At 37.2% G+C, this 12,370-nt stretch overlaps 1 protein-coding gene across 1 annotated transcript in view; it reads left to right on the plus strand.

The window, feature by feature from the left end:
• Positions 1–720: 720 nt before the first annotated feature.
• SLC16A7 (solute carrier family 16 member 7) overlaps positions 721–12,370 on the plus strand; it is a gene marked incomplete at its 3' end in the record, with an annotated part of 41,344 nt that continues 29,694 nt past the window's right edge. Inside the window, exon 1 of the mRNA XM_084254822.1 lies at positions 721–1,022. Coding sequence (XP_084110948.1) covers positions 734–1,022 — 289 coding nt within the window. The 5' untranslated portion in view covers positions 721–733. The remainder of the gene's footprint in view (positions 1,023–12,370) is intronic.

The raw sequence follows: 12,370 nt of genomic DNA on the forward strand, positions 1-12,370 counted from the left end.
TTTTTTTTAATTGAGGTGACATTGGTTTAAGACACTGTAAGTGAATCAGAGGCCTAAGATCACACCTCCTTGCATGAATGTCTTCATGCCTCACCTGGGACCACGGGGTCCACAGTCCTCCACCACACCCCATTATGCCCCCCTCCTCGATGTGAACTCCCAGAACCTTCTGGAACCTCACTTCCATAGTTAGTTTTCTCCGGTTTGTTACCGGTTTGGTTTTATCTGACCCTTTGTTTTGTTTCTCTCTATTCCACATATAAATGAAGCCCTTTGGTCTCCTATTGACTTTATCTCTTCCATTTCCATCCATCTTACTGCGCATGGCAAAAATTCGTCTTTTTGGAATAACTGAGTGGTATTCAGTTACGTGTGTCTGCACCACAGTTTTTAAGCCTTTCCTCTGTCCTTGGGCACATAGGCTGTTTCTACAACATGACTATTGTAGCGAACATAGGAGCACATTCATCCTTTGAAACGAGTGTTTTTGTATTCTTGCGCAGGTTGAATTAGCTTTTATTTCATTTCAGATCAATACAGATTGAAATCTTCTCATTGAGTATTTTTCGAACCCTAAGCAAATTAAATCTGTTCAATTTCTAATCCTTGACAGTGAGTTCCCTCACTATTTTTTTGGTAAATTTTCTGAATACAAATATTAAAAGATATTAATAAGAAATATATAGTTATAGTTACACTGGGAAGCACTGTTGGTACTGGTCAAGAGTGATCAATGAAGATGAAAACATGGTCTAATCTGTTATTTTTTCTTATAGGTTACTTGAATTTCAATAGAGGAGCAAAAATGCCACCACCTGCAGCTGCCCCCCCACTGCACCCACCTCCGGATGGAGGGTGGGGCTGGGTAGTGGTGGGTGCCTCTTTTATCTCCATTGGATTCTCATATGCATTCCCCAAAGCCATCACAGTATTCTTCAAAGAAATTCAGCAAATATTCAACACATCCTACAGTGAAATAGCATGGATATCCTCCATCATGCTGGCTGTTATGTACGCTGGAGGTAAGGGTCTTTGGAATCAATAGAACTCTGGAGTAAGGCATTGAATCCTCTAGGCTACAATGTTTTGCACGTAGTGTTGATATCGGAAAGCCCAGTTTTCAGATTATAGTCACTTAAAACCAAACAGAAGTATAATTAGAACTGATTTTGTAATGATTTTAGTGATACAGCATCTCTAACCAGTCACTTCATTCTGAATCTTATTAGTGTCTTTTGGAATGAAGATTTACATTTTACTAAATTATAGAATATCCAAGGGAAGTATCTTCCATTTAATTCACAGTAAAGTCTACAGTGACGTGTTGGTGTCATTTCCTTCTATTGCTACCGCTGGTTAAAATGCTTTATTTTGAATAAGGAAGAAACTCAAGTTGCTGAGATTCTATAAGCCTGGAAAGGAATTCATCTGAACCTGCAAAAATAGGGTGTTATCATTCAGATTTGTGACATTGAAAAAATAATTCCTTATCTCTGGTACTTATAAAATATGACATCATGTTATTTGAATGGTTGCATGACGATTATCTTGCATTAGCCCATGTTCAAATGAGGATATGGCTCATGATGGATAATGAACAAATCAAAGTATCACATCGTTTCTGAGTGTTAAAAAGTTAGAATTATTGGAGCATTATTATGTCAAATATATTTGTTAAATCACTTTCAACAGCAGACCAGACAGCCTTACAGATTTTTAAGTCATTCGTTAAAACATTTAGATTTTAGAGTTTTTATTTTTTAACTGAATATTTCACATTAAGGGACAAGTACAGACTCAGCATATAAAGCCTTTAAAAGAAATCCTACTCATCATCTACGGCAATTTCTTACTTTGCAGGTGAAGATAATCCAATATTCATTGATATTTATTTCAACTGAGGTTTATCTAAATTCTTGCTATTTATCATGCTACCTAATTCTCTTCATAATCTGAGAAATAAGTCTTATCTTTTCTCTATTCTAGAGCTGAGGAAATAGCGATAAAATGCTTTTCCATGTCAAACAGTTCATTAGTGGCAAATAGATATTAGGAGCCCAGACATTTAATCACTATGCTATTCTCACATCTTCCTCTTTACCTCTAGAAAGTTATAGAGACAGATCTAGGCCAGGCCTTTTGCAGCCAAAGAAATGCCATTTGTTTAGTGACATAATAATTATTTGTTAGGATATTCTAACTTCATGTACTGCCAGGGTAAAAATTTGACACTCTAATAACCGTGTGTGTGTGTGTGTGTGTGTGTGTGTATGTATTGTCCAGTTTCTTTGTGCCAGATTTTGCATTTATCCTTACACTTTTGGCCAAATTAAATTGATACATGTTTGTTCCAGTACCAACAGGTATGTTCAAAAAGCTATTTTGTCATTGAAAATTTCTGCATCTAAACATTTTTCTAAGATTCTCCTTTGATCAATTGCCTTAAGAATTGTAACTGTGTGATTTTTGATGACTACAGAAATGGTAGGTCTTGTTCTTTTGTCCCATAAGATGTTCTTAATAACATTTTTCTAGAATATTAGAGATAGCAATCATGAAATCCATCTTGTTATATACTCCAAGATGTGCTGATTTTTAAGATACATAGTTCCCCCCCTTCTTAAATATAACTGAAATATCTTCTTCTAGTGAATTCATCTAAGTCTCGTGAATTTGGACTTAAGAATATATTAATAATTCCCTGTTAAGTAGCTAGATGACCAACTCATAAGCAAAACAAAAATAAGTTATACGTTGTAGGTAGTTAAGTCTTAATTCACTTTCTCTGTTGGTTTTAAGCAATCTTAAATCTTCAATCGTAGCCCATGTTCAAATGAGGATATGGGTCATGATGGATAAAGAACAAATCAAAGTATCATATCGTTTCTGAGTCCACGTCATAGTCCCTGCAGGGAATACAAGTTTATTTCTTGTTTAAGCAATGTTACCTAGTAGCTGTGCAGTCACCTAAGGCTTTTCACTTTTTTTCTAAATCTGTTCCATCTGACTGGACATGGAATGAAGGCAGACATTCCTATAATGAAAGATTATATGAAGCATTTTAGATGCCAGCCCCATGGGGTAAACATCATTTCTGTACACATTCCATTTAACTAGAGGGAGGGGCTGACGGTACTGGGGAAAGCATATTTCCTATAAGAAGAAACAGAATTGCTTCCACCATTGCGTTTCAGATAGAACTTGATACCCCAGCAACCATTTTTCATCCAAGAAAGGCAGGATGTGTTTATTAACTTGCCATGGCCATATGCTCGCCTTCCATTCCCTGGCTGCATTTAAAAGGAGGTTTAGGATGAAGAGAGCTATAATTATTTTTCTCAAATGATGAAATGTCAATATCAAATTATATAAAGTAAATACATATTTATCATTATATAAATGTTTTCCTTTCAGTCATACTCTTAGGTCCCCGTGTTTAATAGATACAACATAAAGTTCTGAAAGCACAACAGACAAATCTTTTGAATTTACTCCAGTGATAGTTTGGTAAAATAGTTATGAAATTGGGGGGGGGGAACTGCCTTAAAATATTTAGGGTAACAGAGGAGTAAAATATGTATAAACTGAAGAGTAACAGAGATTTTGTTTCTGGCTGTTTCCAGAAAGCCATGTGAGAGGCATGGAAATTCTTAGTACGTAGTAATTGACGATGGTACTGTCTAGGTAAGACCCAAGTAAGACCTTGAAATATTTCTTAATTGCTTAATAGTTATAGTAATAGTTAATAGCAAATATTGCTTAATAGTTCTTAATTATCAGAAGTGAGACTTTGACATGCCTCACCTCCTGCCATGGAGAAAAGGCAAATTGCAGAAATCCTGTTACCCTTCGTAACCTTTGGTTTTTCCCTTAAAGGTAGAAAAACAATTCCAGGTCCTTTCCTGCTTACCTACCTGCCATGTCCATGAGGAATGAAGAGCTTATGTACTGACATGGTTTGTTAGAAGTAACATCCATGTCTTATCTTGATAATTAATATGTAATCTTTTAACAAGAAACAATTGGTGCATTTAAAACTGTTATCTCAATATGAAAACAATTTCCCTTATTCACATTGGGACAGATCATTTTTTCAGAAACATAATACCTATAAGGAACAAAAAGTCTGACTGATTCATGTAATCTAAGACACAGATATTGGTCTTGTTCTTTACTTTGCAGTGTTTTTTTCTGGTGCAGCTCACAGATTTTCTGCTTCTGAATCATAGGTTTCTTGTTAAATAAACATAATTCTAGGTTTCTTGGCAAACCCCCTTTTATCAGAAATTCTGTTGTTAGAGTCCAGAAACCTGCCTTTTGGCAAACATCTGTGAAAACCACTTCAGGTTGTGTTCAACATAGAAATTCACTATTGTAGAGAAAGTCAATATTTGATCACAAAACTATTTAAATTTTCTTCTAATGTTTGTAAGATCTCTATTTACAGAGGCCTTTTAGTTACTGATTAGAAAATAAATTCAAAGACCATAAGATGAAAAGACTTAGAATTTACTATGAAGTGTAAGTCTCTCTACGAAGTAACTGAAGAACTCTGTTCAACAGTATACTAATTGCCTAAGTCTGGAGAACATCTAAGATCTGACACACTCATTAGGGCTTAGCACTCCCCCTATTAATCACCACCGCGGGGTCACTGTGCGGGATGGAGTGTGCTCAGACGCCTGGCCTGTGATGTCAGGGCTGGAGTCTCTTGTAGTAATTAGTTGGCACCTGGGCCCTGGTAGCAAGGTATTATCTTCCCTTCTGATGTCTGAATTAAAAATGAAACTAATAAAAGGTAGGCAGGAAGGATGGAAAATAATGCAAATTATGTTTATCCCTTATTTCATCCTTAGAATAATGGCATTAAATTATAGCAGCCATCTGGCTGTCCATATGGTCTCCTGGAGCTCAAATGCTTTTCACCAAATAGGTCAAGCTGAGTGGTCACCCCGTTTATAAAGCACTAAGTAGAGGTGGAAGCCATATGATAGTGTAAGTGTTTTACATTATTTAGACAGATACAGGAATTTATTTTGTAAATAGTGATTACATAGGATTATCTCTGAGTGTGTGTTTGTCTTTGTTATCCTGTCAAAAGATAAAGTGAGCTTGGTTAGCTCCACAGTTACTGGATACAGATTTTGGGCTGCTAGTGTCTGAGCGCTCCATGTTATTTTTCCGATAATATCTTTTTTAAGTTGGAAGAACTGGCCATTGTGGAGAGAATTGGCTTTGTCTCCATGGTAACTTACTCTTCTGTTTTCTGTGAACAGTGACTACCAGTTGCGTTAATGTGTGGGTGAGGGTTTTATGGTGGGCTGCTTTACACAGAGGGCAGAGTGTAGACCACTTAGCCTATTTTACTGTAGGTCAAGAAGCAAAGAGTCTTGGGCCTCCCCTGGTGGCTCAGCGGTTGAGCGCTGGGTTCCAAGGCTGCCCGCAGCCTCTGCAGCGCCGGTTCAATCCCCAGCCATCGGCGAGGGTCCCCCCCCCCAAAAAAAAAAGCAGAGAGTCTTAGGTGTAGGAGGTTAGTGTCCATAATATAAAGTGTATATTTTGCCATTCATTTTAAGGCAAGATGAGCTCATTGTATGGTTTTACTTTATACCCGAAATACTTTGCAGAATGAAAACTATTAAAATAAGACATTGAGTGCTGCATCTTAGCAGCAATCAAGAAAAAGAAGCTCATTTTATTGCTGTGCTTGAGATACCTAGAAGTTTCATCTTAGCTTTACAAAAACCAGAAAGTATAGCTGGACAGTCCTCCGCAAGTCATCTGTGTACTTCTTATACCTAAGCTATGATAGATTTATTTTTATCCATGAACATACATAAAATTTCCTAAGAAATATATATGGTGGGGCAGAAAGCATGAAGTGACTAGAACTGACCGACAAAATGTGAGTGGGAGGACTCGTGTCTTCCCTGGGTACCTGAATTAGCCCTTCCAGCTCACCCACACCTTCCGATTCTCTCTTCCACATGGAAGTCCAGCATGACATATTTTCCTGAAGTATATTGATTGGTTTTAACAATTTTTATAAATATTCCTTTGAAAAGGAGATATTCAGTGTCTCCAAAGCAGCACTTATCTTAGGGTTGAGAATGACTACTAAGATTGAGAATGTATTTTTTAGTTAAATATTTTAAAATGATCTTATCACTGTAGAGATCCAATCTCATATTTTTATGCTTTGTAAGTGACATTTGATGGGTAATGTCAGAGAATTGGAAATGTCCTTCTTTCTTATGACAGCAGTGACTTTGACAGAGTGATTGCATTTTGTTCCTACAAGTCACTGGTCACATTTTCACCAAATAATCAATATAGAACTTCATTTTATGTGTGTTTCTATTTAAAGACACTTCGTTAAATATGTATTGTTGACTCGTTTACATTATACTCACAGCAAACAGCACTGTAACTCCTGCCTGAAAAAAGCTTATGTAACATACATGTTTTCTCAGTAAGATGCAGCACAGTCTTCTTGTGCTCAGTGCTATGCTTGAAGGTCATTTTAAACAGCAAAAATCATCAACAGAGAGTACACAAATGTGGAAAACTTGTCACTGGATCATGAAAAGGACACTTGTTTCCAGTATGTGTGAACTGAAGCAAAGAGTGTCATCTGACCTCAACAGGGAACGTTTCAGGTGATTCAAATTTTCCACTTTGCATTTTTTTCATGAATGACTGTAAAAAAAAAAAAAGAATGGCTGATTTGGGGGTTACAAAAGAGCTTAGTGATTAGGCAAGTTTGCAAATATGATCAACAATAACTATGGACTTTCTCTGGCAGATTTCCTCATTCCTGTGTTTTATAAGAGGATTTGAAGTTGCCCAATGATTTCAGTACATTAGTTTAATCTGTTTTGAAAATAAACCTGTCCAGCTACAAAGCTGATTTACATTAACATTTATGTACATACACATTAATTATGATCCTGGATTTTATCAAAGTTCTTCCTACGAAAAGAAACTTTCTCAAGCTGTTGAAGTAAGAATAATTATACTTAGAAATCTTTCTAGTCCCTAGGAGGACTTTAAAGGTAAAGCTTTCGAAAGCTTCTAGAAGCTTGGATAGATTTTTGAAGACTGATGCTAATGTGATGCCTTGAATTATTCTGATCGCAATGTGCTCTGCACACTCTGGAAATGTTTGATGCCTGTAGCTTTCTCTTGGTTTCTGTTGCTGCTCTTTGGCCTCACCTCTCCTGCTATCAATGGGTAGCATTCATGGAAGGCCAAAACGTTATGAACAGGAACTAGGACTTTGCTCTCCTTCAGACTCAACTGTTCTTTTCAGATAATGAGTAAAGGTTTCTGTAAATAAGAATATGAATGAAGTCTGGACAATGAACAGATGGGAACAAAAGGAAAAAATGTGAGATGGGTATTTAAGTCATTGAGAGCGTTTAAGAACTTCTAACAAACTTCTGCCAGCTAATCCACCGTTCATGCCCATGACTTACACTGATACAGAAGCGTAAGAGTCATTGGTAGACCAAAAACATTTCAAGCATCCTTTTAGTACTATTAATTAGGAAGGGAAAAAAAAACCAGTAAAAATTCCTGAGATTTAATCTCATCCGGTGTAAGCTGTTGAAATATTAGTTGGAAGATGAAAGGTGTGTGCTGTGGGAATGACAGTTGTGAAATCCACGTGGCACACACAACACATTGCCTCTTGTTGACTTTGGGGCAGGAATTGGGCATAGAAACTGTTTTTGAAACAGAGGTCTGTGTCAATGTTGTAGATCTCTATCATTCTTAAAGGATGGGTGTGAAATGAGAGATTGAGAAACTTTTCAAAGTCTCCCTGTATTGTTTTCCTGTTGGCTGGGACAAACCTTTCCCCTCCACTAGAAATATGCGAAGGGTTGAATTTTAATAACCTGATTTAGCATGTCCTTGAACACTCAGAGGTTATTAACCTTCCAGTGTGTCTTGGGTACCAGGAATGAATATCTATATAGAATTAATTTTTCATTTTCAGACAAAGAAAAACAAGTTTAATGAGATGAATCAGATACATTGAGCTACAAGTCTTTCTCATGAACACCGCTTCACACAAGAAATGGTATTAAATACCTTTATGTTGTGGCACAAATACTACTTAGAGTTTTTTCTTAAATCAAACATCATATATTTTAGAAGCTCGATAAAACTTTTCAAGGGCATCATAACCTCTGCTCCTCAACGTTGACTCCCAATTAGTTCAAAAGCAACTGAACTAAAAGCTTGAGGCAATTTGAGGGCTTGGGAAACCATTTTCCCTAACAAAATGGCGTCACCCCTGCATACTAGAAACATTCCAAAATATTCATGTGAGAGAAAAAAGGAAAAGAAAATGGCCTCACTCTATTATAAGTTTACATTAGTGAGGTCTTATTTTGCCTCTCGGACTGATTTTATTCTCTTAGGTTTACTACAAACAGCAGGTAAGGTTGAGTCATTACCATGTGTAGATTGTTTTTTTCTACTTGTGACAAAACAAAATTGAAGGTAGAGATGGTTCATGCTTTCTGTATTTTCTGCCGTCTCTCATTCTCCCCCGGGGAGTTAGTAGTAGTGGAAGAGAGTCAAGATGTGTTTGGTTTCAGACAGCACCTTTTTCGTTTATTTATTTATTTATTTATTTATTTATTTATTTATTTATTTATTTATTTATTTATTTATACAAGCACTGGGTACAGTCAGAAGCGCGGGAGTGTGAGAGAATTCACCAGAGCCAGAGCGGGGAGCAGAGCAGGCAGAAGGACTAAAGGACACTGCTGAGGGGAGCGCCATGTGGGACCCTCCTCCAGTGGCCGGGGAGCAGCTGGGATCGAACCGGCGCTGCAGAGGCTGAGGGCAGCTTCACAACCCAGCGCTTTTTCGTTTTTTTAACTCATCATACATTTTTACTTACCATATAATGAATTTACTAAGGTCCAAGTTCAGTTTGCTAAAGGTCTGAATACTCGTTTTACTTTCAATGATACTTTCATATAAGATTCAGACTTTCCACTGTGTCCATGTGTTGGTTATGCTTTTTCTAAGAGTTATTTTTTCTACTAGAATCCTGTTTCGTTTTCTCCTTTTTAATACCTGATTATTGATTGTTAGATGAAGATTGTGCATGCATTCTTGTTCCAAAACATACCAAAAGCTTTCAAAGGTGAGTAGCATATTTTTTAAATAAATTCTTAATCACAGATAAGCTTTTTTGCATTTTTAGTTTTTTATTTTTGGGAGGTAGTATGACATAGTTGAATAGTGGTTTAGGCATGGGCTTGGATTTGGCTGTGTTCAGAACCTGCTGCTATCACTTTATAGCTAAGAAGTGCTGAGAAGTTACTTAATAGCTCTCTGATTCAAATTTTTATATATAAAATGCCCATGCTTCTTTTCATGAGTATATATTTCTGAACTTTCTGTTGGTTAGCTTTATCTCCCCTAATTATACACATAATAAAGAAGAATGTGGTTATCTGAGCAACATACTTTCCACAGAAACCTGTGCATATTAAGATAACAGTCAAGCATTATCCTTGTTTAAGCCGCTTGGAATATTCAAAATGATCCGAAGATCTATGCATCATCTCCAGTGTAGCCACATAAAACACGAATTAAGATGGAACGTATCCGATGATACCAAATTTGCCTTAGATTTCAACCTAAAACAAAGGAAAAAAAAGATCCATATTTTTTGTTACTTTGACACCTATTTTCTAGACATGTCTTAATTAGATGTTTTAACTTTTAGTCCAGACTTTGTATTTTATTATCTGAATTTCTTTTTCCCCTTATTTCATCTTTTTAATGCAATAAATGAGAAAAGCTCTTTGATGTGAGAATGTGTGAGTCACAAAATCCATTGTAATTGCACAGAAGCTATTACACCTTCCTCACCTTTTGCTGTGAATGGCTGCATGTTGTGTTTAGTGGGTTTTAAGACAATGTGGGTACAGAATGAAAACCACACTCAATAGCATCAAGCAGCAGAGAAAATTCAAAACAAGAAAGCTAAAAATGATCAGCAACAGATATTTGTGACTTTGTTTTTCAAATAGAGAATACCTCTTCCATTAAGACAGATAAATCTGATTTTGTCTTTCTCGGTTGGAAATACCAAAGCTAAGGAAAGATATAATAAAACAATATGAAGTCCTAATGGGGATGGATTATGTGAACAGATGTGTTAACTAAATTCCGCTGTATTGGAACTGCAGTGAGAGAGAAGGAACAGAGAAGCTCAAGAGAAGCTTGATAAATTCTGTAATATAAGGGGTCCTCCCTGGTGGTGCAAGGGGTTAAGATACAACCTGTGAAGCTGTCTGCAGCCTCTGCAGCACGAGTTCGATCCCTGGCAGGCCAGGGAGCAACCCACAGGGCGCAGCAGACCTCTCCTGTCATGCCTGCTGCTCCCCTCAGCAGTGGATTCAGTCCATCTCCCTGTTCTGCTCCCCACTCTATCTCTGGTGAATCCTCTCACCCCCCACATCTCTGACCTGTACCCCAGTTCTTGTATGCATAAATAAATAAAAATCTTTTAAAAAATAAATAAATTCTGGGGCCTCCCTGGTGGCGCAGCGGTTGAGTGCTGGGTTGCGAAGCTGCCCGCAGCCTCTGATCCCCGGCTGCTCCCTGGCCACCGGAGGAGGGTCCCACGTGGCGCGCAGACCTCTCCTGCCGCCCGCTGCTCCCCTCAGCAGTGTACCTCGGTCCTTGCGCCTGCTCTGCTCCCCGCTCTGGCTCTGGTGAATTCTCTCACCCTCCCGCGCTTCTGACTGTACCCAGTGCTTGTGTAAATAAATAAATAAATCTTTAAAAGAAAAAAAAAAAAACTGAACTCAGAAAAGAATATTTAAAAAAATAAAAAAATAAATAAATTCTGTAATGTAAGGGAATGACAATTAATAGAATTTATGATCCCAATAAAAATGAATTAGAGCAATTTATAACAGAATCAAAGTTTGATAATACTTTTATGAGTGATAGATGTAAATATAAGTGGGAAAAAAAGGTATTTAATATGTATTCCTTACAATTCACCCTTATTGGGCATGGTTGAGTTGTGGATTTACTAAGAATAATACAACATGATGACCTTTCAAGGAAATGTTGCACACAGGATTCATACCTTGGTCTGTCTGAATTTAAATTCCATATTTCTGTTTCCCCCTTATATATTAATGACAAATAAGTGTGTTTATTATCACTGCATCACAGCCTGTTTCCTAATAGCCAGGTTTGGGTAACATCCAGCAGTCACACAGTCCATCAAATCCACCACTCTTGAAAGGACTCACAATTGGAAGGACAGTAAATTTAGCCTACTTTGGAATTTTCTGACCTTATTGTTACTTATGTATTTTTTTTTTGTTCTAAATCATACTGCTATTTAATAATATTTCAAAGTAGAATTTTTGGTCTTTTTCAAATAAATTTAGACGTTATCTGTGAACACATTGAGGTGATATCGGTTACTTAAACATTCTGGTTTTCTGAATGATTATTGTATGAGATTTCACTCTTTCATTATTTTTGATCATCATGATGTCTTTGGCAAGTCAAATAACAGGACCATACTTTCTTTTCTGGTCCAAGATCAATTCCATATATTTTTTTAAACCAAATGGCTTTTAAACTAAAAAATGATTATATAAAATATCTTAATGCATTAACCTAACAAGCCCAAGATAAAAATACGAAGTTTTATATAACAGTAAAAATTTACCAATACTATAGACTTGAGTTTACTGCTCTAATCTTTTTTTTTAAATAATAAATTTTATTTTTATATTCCCCCATACAATTGCAAACGCCCCATTCTGACCCCAATCCTTCCCCTCCCGCCCCCCCCCCCAAAAAAAGTGTCTCTGGTTCATAGTTTTTTGTTGATTTTGATTTTCACTGTCTTATATTCATTTGTTACTTATGTATTTATAGTTGACTACAATTTCTTTTTTTAAGATTTATTTTCATGCATACAAGAGCTGGGGTACAGGCCAGAGGTGCAGAGGGTGAGAGGAGCCCAGAGACAAAGCGGGGAGCAGAACAGGCAGACGGACCAAAGTCACTGCTGAGGGGAGCAGTGGGCGAGACAGGAGAGGTCTGCTGCGCCATGTGGGTAGCTCCCTGGCTGGAATCGAACCCAGGCTGTAGAGGTGATAGTGCTGAGACTGACCCCTAAGTCACCAGGGAGGCCCCCAGATAATGAATTTGTTTCTTCCCTGCATTCAGAAAGTTGAAATAACCAAAACTGTCGCAGGCTTCGCCAACAACATTCTTCCCACTGTTTACATCTGTGGCCTGTGTTTGCCCTTCTTTACTGGCTGTATCCTAAGGGCAACTCCTTGACTCGGATGCTTTATCTTTT

Source organism: Talpa europaea, assembly GCF_964194135.1.
Source record: "Talpa europaea genome assembly, chromosome: 15".
Lineage (NCBI taxonomy): Eukaryota > Metazoa > Chordata > Mammalia > Eulipotyphla > Talpidae > Talpa > Talpa europaea.